This window comes from Labeo rohita, chromosome 7 (genome assembly GCF_022985175.1).
Source record: "Labeo rohita strain BAU-BD-2019 chromosome 7, IGBB_LRoh.1.0, whole genome shotgun sequence".
Taxonomy (NCBI): Eukaryota; Metazoa; Chordata; class Actinopteri; order Cypriniformes; family Cyprinidae; genus Labeo; species Labeo rohita.
The window spans coordinates 18,180,540-18,200,611 of record NC_066875.1 but is presented as its reverse complement, the minus strand read 5'-3'; the positions used below and the strand labels follow the sequence as shown (position 1 = coordinate 18,200,611).

The 20,072-nt window shown below is 37.6% G+C and overlaps 1 protein-coding gene across 5 annotated transcripts in view; it reads right to left on the bottom strand.

Annotated features, from left to right (window-relative positions):
* crtc3 (CREB regulated transcription coactivator 3) overlaps positions 1-19,415 on the bottom strand; it is a 51,144-nt gene extending 31,729 nt beyond the window's left edge. For 4 of the 5 annotated variants that reach the window (XM_051115197.1, XM_051115198.1, XM_051115199.1 and 1 more), the window contains exons 1-4: positions 17,996-19,415; positions 8,588-8,698; positions 7,855-7,983; positions 1,133-1,194 (exon numbers count right to left, since the gene is read on the bottom strand). In XM_051115197.1, coding sequence (XP_050971154.1) covers positions 1,133-1,194; positions 7,855-7,983; positions 8,588-8,698; positions 17,996-18,127 — 434 coding nt within the window. In that variant the 5' untranslated portion in view covers positions 18,128-19,415. The remainder of the gene's footprint in view (positions 1-1,132; positions 1,195-7,854; positions 7,984-8,587; positions 8,699-17,995) is intronic. The other variant, XM_051115196.1, reaches the window with a different exon arrangement.
* Positions 19,416-20,072: the final 657 nt, after the last annotated feature.

The following is a 20,072-nucleotide window of genomic DNA, read 5'->3' as shown; positions in this document are numbered from 1 at the left end:
TCATGATTTCCACATAAAATATTAAGCAGCAAAATTTGTTTTTAACATTAATAATAAGAAAAAATGTTTCTTGAGCACCAAAACAGCATATTAGTATAACTTCTGAAGACCTACATTCATTCAGCTTTGCCATTACAGGAATAGATCACTTTTTTTGTTCACCATTCACAAGAAATTATAATATATGCAGCCTTGGTGAGCCTAAGAGACATTACAAACTTTGCCAATGTTAGAAGTGTAATTTAATTTCGCATTTTATCTAAAAGCATTAAGGTACTTAAAATAAAGCCCTGGATCTAGTGTGTGGTGTCGTACGTGAGCTGCTCTATGGCATATGGCTGTCACAGCAGTGTTTCGCCACAGTGGGAACAGAAGGCTGTGCTAAAGCTGATCAGGCCAACCAGTTTTCAGGTGTAAACAATGCCACAGGGCGTGGACTCTAAAAGTTTTACAAGTTGCAGAGTCAACATGAAGGCCGAGGCAGCTTGCAGGTAAGAAGGCATACTGGCCGTCGGCCAAGGCTGCATTCAAAACACGACTATGATGAGGAGAAGCTTCCTTAAGCCTTTTATTACTGGCTGCAATTCACTCCTCGGTAAACAAATGAGGAAAACCGTCCAATGGTTACGCCTCACTGGGGGTGAACTGAGAAGGTCGACATTTGTACAGAGCAAACGTGCGGTCAAAGAACGGATTTTTAATCTCCATCAGAGTTGCGAACGCCAAAATGATGTGCGTATGAAGACTTTTGTTTTATCTAACCTTTTGCTGGCGTTATCTATCATCGCTGCGGATGTGGATTTTCCATGCGCTAAAAAAACAAATGTGTCATTACTGTTTTCTTTTTAGGCATCTGTGGGGATAGCCTATGCAAATGCAAAACACACAGTAACACTCCCTCTAATGTGACACGATCTCTCTCGCAACACCGCTTGATGTCACTACGACGGCTTCATTTCAAGATACCATCATCTTTGCACTCTGCCCTGTAACTGACAGGAGATATGATCAAATTCTGTGTGAAGTGGAACGTAACAATGTATGTAGTGAATGCACAGACACATATTTGTTGGCAGCGGATGGGTGTGTGTAGGACTATATCGGTCCTTATATATTTAAGCGCAGGACTCACCTTCTCCAGCTGTTGTCAGGGGGAGGTGAAAGGTACATCGTTCCATATGGAGAGCTCTCAGCGTAGTTCAGTCAAGGAAATCTCCTGAAGCTTTCACAGGCAAATGTCACAAACACACATGCTTCAAATCTTGTTTAAACAAAAGGCACAAATCTCAAAAATATATTCACTTCTCATGATCATCTCATGTACATTTTCATTTTTTTTGAAGAAATTATTCATTAAATGCTGTTATCTTTTTCTTCACAATAGTTTTTTCTTTACAAAACTAAATTTTGCAAAAACTAGTAAATTATACACCTGCACTTCTGTTCAGTAGTTTGGGGTCAATTATATTTTTTCAATCCTTTAAAAAAAAAGTCTCACCAAGGCTGCATTTATTTGACCAAAAATGCAGTAAAACATTAAAATTGTGAAATATTATCACAATTTAGAAAGCCTGGTTTCTATTTGAATCTACTTTAAAATGTAATTTTAAAATGACGGAAAAGCTGAATTTTCAGGAGGCATTACTCCAGTCTTCAATAGCTGTTTCCATCTACCTATTTCTATGCACATTTTGGAATAAAAAAAAAAATGCTTGATAGAAACACCAAGATGAGCAATAATTTTTTTAAAAAATGTGCATTAAAAAATGTATGCGCACAACTGAACAGTGTTGGGAACTTTAAAAAAGTAATTAGTTATAGTTACTAGTTACTTAAATAACTGAGTTACATCATTATAAAAGTAAGTAATTACCAGGGAAAGTAACTATTGTGTTACTTTTTTTTACAAAATAAAATAAAATTATAATTATATTTAAAATTCATTTTATAAAATAAAACATTGTACACTAATCTACACTATTTTAATGTTGTTGCGGGACAACGTGAGAGACACCTTCCAGGGGCTTAATATCACGTTATATCGTTTAAAACGGCAAAGTCTACTTTTATTTGTATATAATCATAAAAACAACAAAACAATGTGCTTTTGTAAAAAAAAGAAAATAAACAGGGTGTGCTCTCTGCCGTCTCGGTCTCTGTCAACTCTCTTCACAGACACGTAAATAAAACAACCTTAATCTCAGCGAATACCTGCCTCATATACATGAGAAGTACATGTATAGAAAGCTTGAAAATGGTCTACTTTTAAATAAAGTAAGTCACGTCAAAGTAAGTAATCTGTATGATACCAATGCAAGCTCCTTTTTTTCCCCCATGTAAACGCCCATGATTCCACTTTTCAAATTTTAAACATCCACAATGAAACACGTGGACATGTAGGTAAACTCCCACATCACCTCTGTAAGCAAACGTGAACATTCATCAAGTTCATCTAGGCTACTTTTCAATTCTGGAAGAAGACACGCTGAGAGGAATAAGCCAGAATTTACCTCAGAAGAAGCTTTGCAAGTCCTATTGCTGACAGGAAGCCTACTCGGATGAAAACCGCTTCAATGGGACGGGATAACTTGACTAACCAGCGGACTGATCTCGCTGCACAGAATCTGAAATGTTGTTTTGGTCATTCTGAAATACCCAAGCAATGTCTGTCAACAAAGTATTTCTGTCTTACACGCCTGTGTTCCCGAACAGCAGCCACCCGAAAGCAATGATTTATTGTGTTTCGTCTGCTCGCTGTGAGGCATGGTTTCTCCTACTTTCATTAATGATATTCAGTGCCAGTTTATCAGGAAGTGACGAATTTGTTCTCTTTGACTCATTAAATGGAAACAGTGCTTTATTCGCAAATGTTTAATGCAATATTCCAAAGTTAAATTCGCATCTTTGGATGGAAACATAGCTAGCGTCACAAGAAATCAATCTAATATGCTGATTTGCTGCTCAAGAAGCATTTCTTATTATCAATGTTGAAAAGCTGTTCTGCTTAATATTTTTGCGGAAACTAGATTCTTTGATGAATGGAAGTTCAAAGCAACATCGTTCACTTGAAACAGAAGTCTTTTGTAACATTATGAATGTCTTTACGCTAACTTTTGATCAATTTAAAGCATCCTTGCTGAGTTCAAAAGTTACAAAAAAAAATCTTATTGATCACAAACTTTTGAATGGTAGTGTATAAATTAAACTCAATGAATCAGTTATGCTGGAAAACAATGGCCATTTCTTAAAGTCTATGTTAGCCAGCTACAAAACTTCATTTTTTATTTTTTTTTAATTCTTGGATGGGACTAGAAATTGATTTCAACTAATAGATGCACAGTTGTTTTCAAGCTGTATTTTGCAGCTTAGTTTCAAATTTTTTCAGACTGGAGAAGGGCGGAGATCTTGTTTTCATATTACAATAAACTTCGATCTCGTTTGATTTCTCATGCAACAACCCCTTTAAAAACTAACTTTTGCTGCCCAAATCCATCCAACACTCGAACAAAAGTTACAGGAATTATGGGAGAGAAAACAGTCCAGCTGAAGAACTCCTTGAGTAAACATTGTTTCTTCAACCCAGACCGATGTTGACAATGCTGCCTCGTCATGTCCGTCTGTGCCAAGACTCTCACATCCAAACCGGGGGAGGGGTGGATTTACAAGACAGAAAGCAGGACAGAGTCTTTCTCTGTGCAACATCTGCTAAGGCCTACAAAACCTAGTCATCAGTTCTGCTGCAGTAATGAGAGACTGAGCTCTTCATGCCAACCGTTCAACCACCAGCCCGCCCTGTGACCCTAACCGTGACACAACACAGAACAAGCAACCAATGAGCAGCCAGACTCAGGCCACAGAAAAACCACCTTGGGCCACCTCATTCAAACACACTCCGTGAGGACTGTACGCATCGATAACCGCCAACGTATGTATGAGATCCCTGACACTCTGTGCGAATACTGTTGTTGATACGCGGCTTGGGGAGGGGGAAAGGCGATGATGACATGAGCCAGACGGCTTGGATTACGAGGGATCCTTCCTAAGATCTAATTAGCCCGTGGCTGCTGAAGCGGTGTGGAGAGACAGGGTGGCTGTGACAGCACCTTCGTCTCAGAAGCTCCAGGATGGCGTGGGTGAGCTAACCTTTCTCTCTGACATTTCACACTCGACCCACACCGCTCGTCCTCCAATTGGACATCATTCCAGAAATACAGACAAAGCAAGATCAAGGCATCTGGCACGGTATATGTGGCTCGAAGGCATCTACATGGGTTCGAAGGAAGTTGGTTAGCGTTAGGTTGGCTAGCGAGATTGTGAGAGAGTCTAATCTTGGCAGACGTGGCTGAATCGATGAGAGCAAAACAAGCCAACACTGTGAGGGACATCTGGCACTAAAGGGAAAAAAAAAATCAGAGCGAGAGCAAATTTGGGCTTTGAATCCTTCCTCATATTCTCTCACTCAGCAGAATTAGAGTGGCATGAAAATGAAATGCTTTAGAGAAAAGCCTAGTGGGCGAATGTTTATTTAGAGAGTCTCTGTTTATGTGGATTAAATGTGGATTGTAGTTTGGAGTTGACTTAAAGGGATAGTTCACCCAAAAATGTAAATTCTGTCATTAATTACTCACCCTCATGTCATTCTAGTCCTTTCTGGGTCTTGAACGTGGTAGTTGCTGTCTATGTCTATGCAAAAATATCTTAATTTGTGTTCTGAGAATGAATAAAGGTCTTGCGGCTTTGGAACAACATGAGGGTGAACAATTAATGACAGAATTTTCAATTTTGGGTGAACTATCCCATTAAAGAAGAAGTCCACTTCCAGAGCAAAAAATTACAGATAATGTATTCATCCCCTTGTCATCCAAGATGTTCATGTCTTTTTTCTTCAGCCGTAAAGAAATTATGTTTTTTGAGTTAAACATTTCAGGATTTTTTTCATATGGCTATGAAAACCTTTTGGTCATTTTAAATTTTAGATTTAGTTTTTGTTCATTTAAGTCTTTTTTTCCTCTTTATTCACATATTTTGACTCAAGTTGGTGTCTCTGCATGCCAACACTGCCAAAAACAGTGCACTGTTTTAAAGCCAATGCCTAAACAAGAAGCAATAAAATACTCAGTATTGTTAATGTTTTTTAAAGAATTCTCTTCTGCTCACCAACACTGCATTTATTTATCCAAAAATACATCAAAAGCAGTAATATTGTAAAATAATTTTACTATTTTATTAGAAAGATCCAAAGATCAGCATTTATCTGAAATAAAAAGCTTTTACATTATACACTACACCATTCAAAAGCTTGGAGTAAGCAATGATAGAATATAGAATTGAATATTTCTATTTAGGAAGGATGCATTAAATTGATTAAGAGTGATGATAAAGACATTTATAATGTTACAAAAGATTTATATTTCAGATAAACGCTGTTCTTCAAAACTTTCTATTCATCAAAGAAACCGGGGGAAAAAATCCACTCAGCTGTTTTCAACATTATAATAATAATAATAAATGTTTTTTGAGCAAAAAAACTCAGAATATCAGAATGATTTCTGAAGGATCATGTGACTAGAGTAATGATGCTAGAAATTCAGCTTTGAAATCAAAAGGAATAAAATTATGTTTTAAAATATATTCAAAGAGAAAACAGTTATTTTAGATTGTAAAAATATTTCACAATTTTACTGTTTTTGGAGCAAATAAACGCAGGCTTGGTGAGCAGAAGAGACTTCTTAAAGCCTTAAAGTCTTAAAACATCTTACTGTTCAAAAACTTTTGACTGATAGTGTAACGCCTTTGAAACTGCTTATTTGACAAAGTGAAAGTGAGGATGGAAAATAAATTTAGTTAAACTTTCTTGGTGCAAACATCTTTCCTAGTTTCATATGCTCTCCTCCAGAAACATAATATAAAAATCTAAAAAAATGCATTTCAGTTTAAATTTGCCAGAAATAATGCCTCTTTGGTTACTAATATTACTTTGATAATAAATATTGGTTAAACATTGGATTATCATACAAATAATTATTCTTCATGGATGAGAGATGCCAAAACATTAGGATTATCTCTCATCAAAATGTCAGATGTGACACACTAAACAAACAACAATATACCAGATTCACTTCTTAGACTTTGCAGAGTGAATGTGCCCACAGTAGTATAAAAACCCTAAGTCTGATCACTTATAAAAGTAATACTAGGCTCTTTCGGCAAGCAGTGTGACTGGAGGAATGCATTCCTGTAGCTTAAACAGTAAAGCCTGGCGCGAGCAACGCCAAGGTCATGGAGTTCATCTCCCAGGGAATGCATGAACTGGTAAAATGTAAAGCATAAACACAATGTAAATTGCTTTTGGTAAAAGCAGCTGCCTAAATGTAAATGCAAAAATCATTGTTGGAAATGTGCAGGACAAGTTAGTGTTTACAAAGTTAAAGTATGAGCAATACTAACAGTGGTGGACCACTAACAAGTCCCTGAAGAACTATATAGAATGGAACTACATCAATCTGGAGTCTTTGCTGCATCAAATTAATGAGTGTAAGCCTTCTTATTCACAGTAATGAGACACATGCTGAACTCTTGAACTGAAGGCAACAACAACAAAAACCTGAAAGCTTTGAGCCTAGAGCAAAGAGCTTTGAAGATGATAATAACCCATTAAAATAGTCATTATAACAATTAACTGTTTCAGAGACAACTTAACAAGTGTTCAGCAATTAATGTGAACAATCAAAAATGAAGCAATACAAACAGACAACGAGGTGAGGGAAAAAAAAAAAAAAAGTCATCAGAGGCTCTGAAGGAACCCGCGAGAATATGCCAGAATATCTTCAGCTCTTGGGGAGGGAGTGGCTCAATTCACAGAGCAGAGTTGCCAGAGTTCTGACAAACAGGTCTTGCAGTTTTTAGCATGACTGCGGTCACAAATGCCTTTTCCCGCTCATAGAACAAGGGCGGCCGTGGCACATCGTGTGGAATTACTTTGAACCAATCATTCAAAGCTCTTACGTAACTCAACTCTGCCACAATTTTTTTCTGCTGTCTCCCTCACGCTTCCTTTGTTGACTCCCCGTATGGCACGGCATCAGAGCAAGTGGACCGTTCCCCAAACTATCCCAATATTAATGACTACGGACTCGCTTCTAACTCTGGTACTAGATAATTCAAAACCTCCGGGTAGTTTCAAAAGGCCGAAGATGAAATCAAAACTAAATTAACAGAAGACTATTCATGCCTTCCACATCATCAAAACAGTGTGGTAACTCAGAAGGCATTAGAGCCTTTTTATTTAATCTTTAGCACAAAGCTAAATCTGCAGACCGAAATGATCTTTGAGCCTACAGACGATTAAGCTTACAGACAACCACTGAAAAATTGATGAAAGAAATCTATCAACCGCACAACCGAGGAGGATAAAAGACCGGCCGGGCCGGCGTAGCCAGTGACTTCATCAACCTGCGTGCCGCATGAATGCAGAACTAGCGGCAGAATGCGCAATAGGATCGGCGGCGGGGTTTGTTAATCACCCACTAATGAGGGCACCAGAGTACTGATATTCAAATCTCTAAACGGTTCTCGCAGAAAGAAAAAAAAACAAACATGAGCGGGGAGAAAACAGCAGGTTATTGCAGTTACCCACTCATTCACACCCACAGTGCAGCAGTGGGAATATCAATACATAAAGGATCATCACACAGCCTGAAGTCTCAAAAAAAGCTGCCCACATGAGCAAAGATCAACATGTATGACACATGAAACATAGTGAGCTCATAATAATGATGCATCTACAAGCATAAGACCCTCACAGATCACATTTTCCTCTACAAAGGTCTTTACACTAGTGAACTTAAAGGATATCTGCCGCCCGTGCTTGTCAATGGGCCTGCGGTGCGGTGAGTTGATCCGATTGCGGTCTCGATGGACCCTCTCCACCAGACCATGGTGTCTGGTCCCTCGCACAGAGTCCAGTCCGGAGGGAAAAGTCCCCTGTGGAGAAACACCACAAATCTGTCATAAATGACTTGAATAGTAAAAGTGGTTAGTGAAAAGACATCAGCGCACCCATATTTCAGAGCTGAAAAACATTGAGAATACACAGACATGAGTTTTCACCATTACTGCCACCATTAGCTTTTGTCCCCAGGTGAATTCACTCTACTTTTAAGTGCTTTTACCTCTCTAGGTTTGGTTTCTCATGGCAGACAAAAAGTAGGGATCACTGCTCGATGTCTCAAAGAAGCTTTATTCAGCAACAAGAGCACTTTCACCTGAAGGTTTACAACAGTGTTCTCCATAGGGGACAGACACAGATACAGTTCTTCGGCTCTTGGAGCGCACCTCTGTATCAAGTGTACTAGTAGGGAAGGCCGTGTACTGAAGGAGTAGGCGAAGTGAGGGCAGACTAAGAGGTGGGGATAAATACACTCTTTGTTTTTTAAGGAGAAGGTTTGCAATTACCATCTCTTGACATCGTTTATCTGAGGGTAGAAAAGCGCAGTATATGGCTGGGGCTTATCTTCTCCTAAATGAACACGACTTGCTGGACAGATTTAGTAGACTTAGATAAGTGGATGGAGGGCAAACCAGGTACCTGGAAATCAGTGCTGGCATTGCCTATTTGGTTGACGTTGGGCAGCGAGCCACCGTAGTACTGTGCCCGGTTCTGCGACAGACGGAGCTGCTGGATCTTCTGGAACTGCACCTTTGATCAAGAGGAAGACACAGTGAATGCATTCGAAAAAGAAAGACGAGCCAGAGTCTGCCAAGGCATTTCAGCAACATGTGTATTTAACTAAGGTGGAAATTCTTGGAAATGAGTTCGGTTTTAAGAGTACTTCTGAGCTCCAGCTGGAGGACAGTGTGGATTTTGTTGTGCGGCAAGGGTAAACAATGAAAATTATCAATTCTGATCAGGCGCAAGCAAATCAGGAGGCGTTCCTTCCTCCCACTAACCAAAGGACAAAATTTGAATCTCAAAGACTGACCTCATTTAGTGATATCAATGGGTTACTACACATAAGCTCAAGTCTGTTTTTTAATCCAAAACACAGACATTTTTTAAGCCACAGAACAGAAGCTTAGTTACACAAATTTCTGAATTACATTGCCGTTGCTTTGGAATTGTCATTTGAATTGCAATTCAGCAAATATTTAAAATCTCACATTGCTGCTAAGACATCAATGAAATAAAATAAACAGACAAAAACAAATTACGTTCATACAGAAACAAGGTTGGCAAAAACTACAAACCCGGAAGCAATGAATCCAAATTATGTCCTATTTTGCCAACACTCTGAGCTGCTCTTTAAAGTTGTAATGAAGTGAAACGGAAAACAAAAAAAACAAAAACAAAATGTAGGGAGGGGACTTGTTTCTGTTCATCTGTTCTTGATTGGATGGAGGCAGATCTGAATGCTGTCTTGCAATCAATGTCACTAAAAAGAAGTCTGTCATTTCACTGTCATTTTTACATTGAGGCAATTTTGATTAAAGATGATAATGCCAAAAAGAAATGTAAAAAGGAAGGATATGCATGGATGAATTGCTCACATTTAGATCAATAACATGCTCATACAAATCAGTGGAATTTAATTTCACCAACTTTAAGTTCACAGTTCCCTTTCAGAGCTCTCTCAGTGACCCAAAAGTGAATTAAGACAATCAGAACCCAGTTCTTTTTGCATTCACACTGTACCTGATCTTAAGAGTGGAATTTTTGGGTCTCAGTGTACTCTTCATTCACAAAGTGAAACACAGTCAAATTGGAAAGTAATGTAATTTTTGAAGGTAATGGAAACAGGAAATCAGATGGGTTTCAGTACATTCGATCTGAAAAATGACAGCTGATTAATAAACCTGCTGCTGTCTGTGTCCATAATGTTAATTAAATACCAAAAGAAGACGAGAAAATCATTCACTGCTTTTGGCTGAAGAACTTTTGTAGCATTAATTAAAAATAAATAAATTAATCAATGTATACTTAATTCATACAGTGAAAACATTTGATTATTTCATTTCTTATTTGAATGCTGCTGTTAAATAGACTTACTGTATCTGAAAAAAATGTAAAGCAAAATTTAAAGTTTCATTCGTATCTTTCTTATATGTCTTTCTTATAATTTGCCTCTTTGTTCCAATATTTAAATAACAACGGGTGTATTCACACTAGGAAAGTCCAGACCAAATGCAATATTGATTTTTTGATGTTGTTTGGTGCAATTCACTTTCAAACTGCTCTATTTACAAGTGAACCAAAAATTGTAAACAAAACCACATGTATGCTAAGGTCATCCATTCATTAGTTCATCCATTCAATCGAACCAGATTTTGTTTGGAACTGTACCAAGACCACCTCTTCAGCTGGGTCTCGGTACGGTTGTTTGGTCCGCACTTGAGTGCAACTGCTGTATTCACACCTGCCCAAAAGATCCGCACCAAGGGGAGAAAAGAACTTGAGTTTGATTCAATCAAACCAAACAAGACAGGTGTGAATATACTCAAAGATAAAAAAAAAAAAAAAAAAAAAGAATCTGTCTTTAGAATTTGGTCTTATCACAGTAGGGGTGGGCAATATGACCAAAATCTTAAATTCATTTTATTTAAAGCTGCAGCTTTTTTTGGGCTCAAAATTTACTAAGCAAGTACATCATGAATCCATTTTCCAAACCATGGTTTTAACTTCGACTAAATCACTATGATACACCAATAAAGTTGTTATATTCAGACTATTTTAGATTGATTCTGGTATGAACTGCTGTGGAGTAGAACAGTACCTGCTTGTTTCGTCATAGACATAAAGGGTGTGTTCACACTTGTCATGTTTTGTTTGATTAAAGCAAACTGCGTTAGCTCTGTTAGTGCGGTTCATCTGGGTAAGTGTGAACGCTGCCATCCGAACCCTGGTGCGCACCAAACAAGCAGACCGATATCACTAAAAAGATTGGTCTGTTTTCTTCCAAACGAACTCTGCTGCGGTTCGAATTAAATATGAATGCAACAAGGACCAAACACTTCTAAACGAACCAAAAACAGGAAGTAACGACAAGATGCGACACTATGAGGCATGATTTCACAAAGGGAACAATCGGTGTATCCAAAACAAAATGAGCAGAGGGCAAACGCGGAGCAACGAGGAGGTAAAGTGCCTTTTATGAGCTCTTCGTGAGTTTGCAGGTGGTGAAAATGAAATCATATGTACATGCAACAATGAGCGCGTTTAGTCCAGCAGATGGCATTAGGTGTATTCGACTTAGTGGTACTGAGCAGACCAATCAGTGAATAGGTATTTTGAAGTCATACACCGATCCGTCTGCACAGCGCCGCTTTAAGTCGAAAACACCTTTTGTTTTTGTTTGGAGTGTTTGGTCAGTTCCGTCATGAAATATGCATCATTCAAGAAACAGATCTTTAGGCTGCCAAATGAACCAAACAAACCGAACTACAAGTGTGAACACACCCAAACAGAGATAAGTAGCTCCGGCTACAATGTTCTTCCACAAGACGCATGCAGTTCTGTTTATTAACCGCTACAGTGCCGAAAGTTATGGACTGCAGCTTTAATTTCATTTTAAAGTTAATTGGCCTAAATGGTCAGTCATTCATTTTTTTTGTTGTTTTGATACCTTGTAGGCCTATTTTTAAAACAGGGAAATTAGTCTGTATTTCTTAGTAAAAAATATATTTAGCAAAACTTTTTAAAAACATGATTCTGCCTGAAAAATCATTATATATTTTTTGCAATATTGTTCCCCACAATAGCAATACCTAGTTGTAATTCTCTTTCACACACACTTCTCAGGAACTTCGATTAAATAGCTGTTTGTATTTTATTCCTTGAGGAGCAAGGAATTTCTTGGAATTTCAAGGAATTTCTTTCTTGTGTTGACATGTTACTTTTTTGAAACAGCAATTTCAGTTGGTATATACCGAAGGGTTCTTCCCTTTTTTTAAACAAAAAAATAGCCTTAGTAAAATCAGCTTTAGTTACCATGGACCATTACTACCAACCCGCTAGTTTGTAACAGGTGGCATTAGATGGAGGGACACTTTCATTCTAGACAGCATGTGACAGGACAAAAATCTGTGCAGGGCATGATGATGCATTAATGTTTTTGGTCCATTTTTGTAATGATTTAAAAAAGCTAATCATTTCAATGAAGAGCACAGTCCTATTTAGATGTGAGAAACACACTGACATATCATTTCTTTGCTCATATTGGCCTCTCCTTACATAACCTCTCTCTAGATTGTTGTGTTTGAAAAGACTGGCCATAAAACAACACCACAACACAAAATATTCCCTCACTTACATCACCTAGTTTAAAAGCACTAAGAAAAATGCTCCTTCAAACCCACTGCTGCTGACACTGTTCCAGGCAGACAGCTTAGAAACCCAAGCTTGTTAATAAACAAGCACAGATCCTCGCTCTCAGCACACACTCTGGGGTCATGGAGAGTCACATCGAGCCTTTCAATGTACGCCGTTATCAAAACAATGACACCCCAGCTGTGGAGCAGCACCAAGCTGCTTAGTGAAGCAGAGGATTTCCCTGGGGCAGCTTGCTTAAGCTTATGCTTTTCCTCTCCTGTCAACATCACACATTGTTATTATTACTACAACCTCTAAAAAAAAAAAAAGGTTTTCCATTATTTTACATTCAAAATAAACTAAACACTGAGCATTCTTTAGTTCCTATATTCCACATGCAGCAGTGTACTACATTCTCAGTTCTAGTTTTTATTAGTTTTTTTTACTTGTGAACCTGAACCACAAAAGCAGTCATAAGGGTTAAGGTTTAAACCGAGATGATACATCATCTGAAAGCTGAATAAATAAGCTTTCCATTGATGTATTGATGTATGGTTTGTTGGGATAGGACAATATTTGGCCGAGATACAACTATTTGAAAATCTGGAATCTGAAGGTGCAAAAAATCAAAATACTGAGAAAATCGCCATTAAAATTGTCCAAATTAAGTTCTCAGCTATACATATTACTAATCAAAAATTAAGTTGAGATATATTTTCAGCTGGAAATTTACAAAATATCTTCATGGACCATCAATATTCTACTGATTTTTGGCGTAATCATTCATTTTGACCCATACAATGTATTTTTGGCTATTGCTACACTCTTAAACATAAATGTGCTTCACAATGCCATAGAGGAACCTTTTTGCTTAAATGGTTCCATAAAGAACCTTTAATGTCTAAAGAACATTTCAGTCTCAGAAATGGTTCTTCATGGCGAAAGAAGGTTCTTCAGATTATAAAAAGGTAAAAAAGAGATGGTTCTTTAAAGAAACTTTGACTGAATGGTTCTTTGTGGAACCAAAAATGGTTCTTCTATGACATCGGTGGGAAGAACCTTTTAAAGCACCTTTATTTTTAAGAGTGTACAAATATACCTGTGCTACTAAAGGCTGGTTTTATGGCCCAGGGTCACATTTACGAAAGACTGAAAAACTGTGCTGATATTTAAAAATAACACAGGCACCCTGATCCACTATCACTAAGGACAGTCAGCGCACCTGCAGCTGGATGACTTCCTGCATGCAAACATGTAGTGGGCTTATTCACAACAAGTGTTGTAACAGCACACAAGTTGTGGTTACATTTCTGTTTATCAAATCCTACTGAAAATGGAAAGTGTCATTACCACTCTGAAAACATCTGGTCTTTGCCTTATGCTAAATCTCCATAAAACGTGAAGCTGTCATTTCTGTTTCTATAAGCAAACAATCAAACAGCATATTAAATTCTGAACCATTTTCTTTTTCTTAATAAAAAAAAAAAAAAAAAAAAAAAAAAAAAAAAAAAAAAAATGTCAAATGATCCCTTGTTGATACCAGTTTAATGTGCAGACACCATAAATATAATTAAGCCATTTGTAGGTTTTTCACTTCTTTGAAAAGTATAAAGTATAAACACTGTGGCACTACTGTTTATTTGAGTGGCTCAAGAGAAATCAAACACAAGAAATGATCACTTTGAGATGCCAGAAGCACTGTTAGTCATTTCATCGGGATCAGTAGCTCCGACAGATTTTTCTGCTTCCTTTGGGACTACTGCCACACAGGCAACAGTAAACATTCATTTCATTTGTGGACCATTGCTAACAAGTGATTTTTTTTTTTAAAAGAGCAATTCTTGGCGCACAGAAACATTTAGAATTACGAATGTTGTACTGAGTGGTTTGTGACAGATCACAATATTTAAAGGAAAAGTTCACTTCCAGAACAACAATTCACAAATAATTTACTCACCCCCTTGTCATCCAAGATGTTCATGTCTTTCTGTCTTCAGTCATGAAGAAATTATGGTTTTTGAGGAAAACATTTCAGGATTTTTCTCCATATAATGGACTTCATTGGTGCCCCGATTCTGAACTTCCAAAATGTAATTTAAATGCAGCTTCAAAGGACTCTAAACAATCCCAGCCAAAGAAAAAGGGTCTTATTTAGTGAAACGATCTGTCATGTTTATTTTCCAAAAAAACAAAAAAAAAAAACAAAACATTTTTATACTTTTTAAGCACAAAAGCTCGTGTAGCACAGGCTCTGGGATGCGCGTTCACGACACTACGTACTACTGAATCACGTCGAAAGGTCACGCCAAACGTAGGCAGAACTACAGACCCAGTGTTTACAAAGCGAACGCGCAAAGACTAAGAAAGTGCAAGTAAGTCAAACGCGGTTTACAAACAAAAAGGTACAACGATGTCGGACAATTCTGAAGTTGTAGGAGAAAATAAGAAAATAAGATGGAGTTTTTTTGCCATTCTCTACCTTTTTGAGCCGGAGTACACAGACGATGAACTCAGACGTGATTCGTGGTAGTGATGGGAAGTTCGGATCATTTTACCAAAACATCTAGTGCTTACACAAACTTTGATCACACTACAAACAAGACCAGTACATTCCAGTACAGAATCTAATAGGATGTTGCGCATGCGCGACTGAACGAATCACTGAAGACAGAAAGACATGAACATCTTGGATGACAAAGGGATGAGAAAATGATTTGTAAATTGTTGTTCTAGAAGTGGAGTTCTCCTTTAAAACTGTAATATTCAAAAAATGCTTTTGTAAACAACGAACTTGCTATTTTTAACATTTCTGAAATGCAAGCATTTTCCTCCAGGGCTCATTCCACTGTCAAGGCAGAAAATCATCTTTAAAGAGGTATGACTTTAAACTCTGAAACTTACTACAACACAACCACATGTTCTCGTGCCCTAGAAGAGAAGGCAGCCAAATCATGAACTGGCGGATCGTATTCATTCATTCCCGCCTACAGGCTCCACACAAAGACAGAGTGCGCTGTCTGAGCTGCTTTCTGCTGAAACATTTCCCACTGGTGAAAGACCTATAGTTAAACTACTACACCTGACTGACATTTCTTAACCCTTCTATAAACCAAACTTCAAGAGCTAAACATAACCCAAACTTTCAGCTCAGTCATGCCAAGATGCACACAAGTGTTTTCCACAACTCACAGTAAAGCAGCCTGAACATTTTCAGTTCTCATCTTTCACTGGTCAGTCTAAAGCTAGACAATGATGTTCACCATTACAAATGTGGTCATGATGCATTAGCACCTTTAACTTTATGTTTACATGGTGTGCATGTAAATGAACCTGAAAATGCAAAGCAGCTAAGCATTCTAAAACCTGGGTAACCATAGATTCTGAAAAAGAACCAGTTGCTAGTTATATTATTAGTGAATCTTTTCAGGGATGCGTCTTTTAAAATAAGTCAAGTTTTAGCATTCTTAATTACAAGGTCTTTTAACTGGCATTTATGGTTCCATTAAGAACCTTTAACATTCATGGAACCTTCCCATTGGTTCTTTATGGTGGAAAAAAGTTCTTAAGATAATTCAAATATTCACACTGTGAAAAAAAAATGGTTCTTTTAGGAACTGTGTACTGGTAGATTCTTTGGGGAATCCAAAATGTTTCTTATACAGCATTACTGTAAAAACTCCTTTATGGAATGTTTACTTTTAAGAGTGTTGATTGGTTTTTATGTCCCCTCTTGTTGATTTTTCACTCACTGGAATACTTGATTCTGGTTGGTTAGTCACTACTTTCAGCTGTAAAGTGTTTCTGAATTATGATCATTGTCAAGGTCAACACTGTATAACTAACCACTATATAACTTGCGTTGTCTTTGATTTCTTTGGTAAGGAGCCATGCAATATGCAAAATCATGTAGAGTCAACTGGTTACTATCACCAAATAAACTCTTTACAAATGCACAAGATTTTTGTAAAGCGACCTTGAGTTTTAAAAAGGCATTTTTAAATTAAAGAATTACTTCCAAAATAAAAAATTTCCCGATAATTTACTCACCCCCACATCATTCAAGATGTTCATGTCTTTCTTCAGTTGCAAAGAAATTCAGTTTTTTGAGGAAAATATTCCATATAGTGGACTTACATGGTGTTTAACAGATTGAAGGTTAAAAATGCACCTGCAAAGGGATCTACACGATCCCAGCCAAGGAATAAGGGTTTTATCTAGTGAAACGATATTTTCTATAAAAAAAAAAATAAAAAATAATATTTTTATACTTTTTAACCTCAAATGCTCATCTTGTCTAGCTCTGTGATGCACATGCGTACTCTGTGCACTCTGGTTCGATACAGTTAAAAAAACCCTTCATTTTCATCTCATTTTCTCCTCCAACTTCAAAATCATCCTACATCACTGCAGAAGTACCGACCCAGTGTTTACAAAGTGAACATGCAAAGAAGATCAAACGCCCTTTACAAAAGAAGGTACAACAGTGACATAGGATGATTTTGAAGTTGGAGGAGAAAATGAGATGGGAGTTTTTCGACCTACCCTAACTGTCTTAAACCGGAGTGCACAGAGTGCATCACAGAGCTAGACCAGATGAGCATTTGTAGTTAAAAAGTGTATAAATATTAATTTATTTTAAAAAACAGCCGATCATTTTGCTAGATAAGACCCTTCTTCCTCGGCTGAGATCGTTTAGAGCCCTTTGAAGCTGCATTGAAACTGAATTTTTAACCTTCAATCCGTTGAGTACCACTGAAGTCCACTATATGGATAAAAAACCTGGAATGTTCTCCTCAAAAAACTTCATTTCTGTGCGACTGAAGAAAGAAAGACTTTATCTTGGATGACATGGGGGTGAGTAAATTATCAGGAAATTTTTATTCTGGAAGTGGAGTAATCCCTTCAATTAAAATATTACTAAATTCGACAGAATGAACAAGACCTCAAAATGAAGGGATCTTCTATTAACCCGAAGGCAGTTATTTTACAATACCCTTCCATTTTCGGGGTCAGATAACCATGTTGAGTTTATTTTCCAGTAACCACTGACTGAATGTACATTATCCACGGTGCATGCATGCAAATAAACTCCCTTCTTTGCAATTTCACAATAAACAAACTTTACATTTCACACACTAAAGATATTAACTGCAAAAACAAAACGTGCACGAATTCAAATGAACTTGCAGGCAATATTTTACTGAGCTATCCATGCCATATATCCAAATGCTCACCCAGGAAGGCATCATAGTTGCTCATTCTCTCTTATATGATGTTATTACCACAGTTTACAGTAGTAACAACAGCTGTAGTAAGTATGGCATCTTGGCTGGAAACTACGGTTGCCATGGTGACTTGTGCATGACTATCAAAATCATCTGTACTCAAAAGAAAAAAATACGTTTGCTACTTAGAGCTCATGCAAAATATAACTAACGATTGATCGGACGAAGATTCGTAAATACAATGAGATCAATTGAAGGCATCAGCCCTTTAATGATGTCCATATGAATGTGTGCAGTGTGAATGACAGCAGTCAGCCACTGCCATTCTCATCCCTCCTCATGAGCTCCATGTATCGGGCATATTACTTTCACAATGATTCAGTTGCGCATAGGACAGACTTAAGCAGCTGCATTTGATGTATGAAATCGAGGGAGCGAGGTAATTTCCAAATTTGGCCGTGCTTACCCTTGAGACGGTGAGGTCTGTCATGAGCTGCTCGAAGGCCCGCGTCTCCTCCGCCTGTTTCTGGTTGTGCAGTGCGATCTTCTCGCTGAACTTCCGCGGGTTGGAGCCACTCGAGCCCGGGGATCCAGACATGGTTGGGCCGCAGAGTTTCGAGACCAACTTCGCAGTTAACTGACGGTTGAATGTTGTCGATATAGAAGTCAGATGTGTTTAAGTTGTCCTTCCATGTCTGAAAAGCGTGTAAGAGTGCAGTCCAGGTGCTTTAGAGAGGTTTGACGAGGTCGCCTTAATGACAAGAGCTTTGCCACCATTAATGAGCTGGAAAACGCGATGAAACCGTATTATTAACAACTTATTGGACTTAGGTCAGATGAAGTGCAAAGTAAAGATGATATATAGGAATCCCTTATACTTGTAACGCCAATATTTGTATGAAGGCGATAAGCCGAATTTGCTAAAAGTTTGTCAGGAAACTGGACATCGCTAAATATTCAAGCGTCTGTGACAGTTTTGTTTGGCATCGCTAAGCCAGCTCTTGCTTTGTATCGTGAGGAAAAAAATAGCAAAACTGTGGAATACTGTGCAGTGCCAAACAGAAGAGTTTAAATATTTCACTTGGATTTACGAAACAAGTTCAGTAACGACTCTAGCTAGCGAGCTAAATACTTTAGATTGTGACGAGAACAATTTAAATGATGTATCTTTCTGTTATTCCGCATGAATATTTAAGTGCCCACCATTATTTATGAATTAAGATAGACAGTCGGTGATATAACTGTCTGAATGTGTGTAATTGATTGATATTGCTCGGTCAGGTACAGGATAAAGTCAGCCGTGACAGCTAACCAGCTAATGAGCGATATGACAATCAAAATATCACAACCGACTTATCACAAACGCACTGTAAATGACCACAAACAGTCGTTCGACTCTTTAAACGGCCCACTTCTGTGGTAAATTCAATCAATCTTATATCCCACAATACTGAAGTTAGTTTCGTGAGATTTCAACAAGTGGTCTCGCCAATGTAAACCTCATTACGCATTCAAAACTCATATAAACAGGTAAGCGCGACAGCAACTTCGCAGCAAGGTAGCAAATCAAACTCGGCATCAGACACTCACTGTCCTGCGGCAGGACAACCAGCAGCCAGTGATCGACCGCTGTTGTCATACGAGTCTGAGAAAATGTTTAGATGTTACTGAATCGTGAAATGCAGCGGTGAAATCTGATCGTGTAGTCCGCGTGTACTCCTTTGGACTGTCTTCTCCGTGTCCATCATCTAGATCCACCTGAACTGTGATACGCCGACTCGTGACTCCACGGTACACATTTGTTTTGTCAACTCCGAACCCTCACTCCGAGTGAAAACAAGCCGAGGAAAAAATACACAAGCCTGCCCCAAAACTGTATACCAATTTTTTTTTGAAGTTGTGTCCACAAGGAGGCAGTGGAGTTCCCTTAAAGGGATACACAGCACTATTATTTATGTTAAACGTGTGATCAAAAATCTTAGGAGAAATAGAAATGTAATCTTCTGCTTCACGTTTCCTTTATATTAGATAAAAAAATTGCCTTGAAACTTTGAATCTATCTATCTATCTATCTAACTGTTCTTACTGTAAGATTTTTTTACAGAAAATATTTTATTCAGAAAGGGCATAGTATTGATCAAAAGGTACAGTAAGCACTTTTACAACTAAAAAAAAATTCACCCATTAGAAAAAAATGAAGAAGAAGAAATGTTTCTTGCACAGTAAATTAGCGTATTAAAATTATTTCTGAAGGGTCATGTGACATCTGAAAATTCCAGATTTGCCAACACAGGAATATATATAATTTTAAAACATATTAAAATAGAAAATAGTTATTTTAAATCATGCTAAATTTTTTGTAATTGCAATAATATCACAATAGTAATGTTTTTACTGAATATCAAACTAAATAAATAAATAAGACTTAAAATGGCATGAAAACATGATCTGTGGGAGTTTTTAGTGAGTAATCAGCTTGGTGAAATTTAAAGTAAATCTCTGTGTCTGTGACCAATACTGACCAAGCTTTGATGACTGATGAT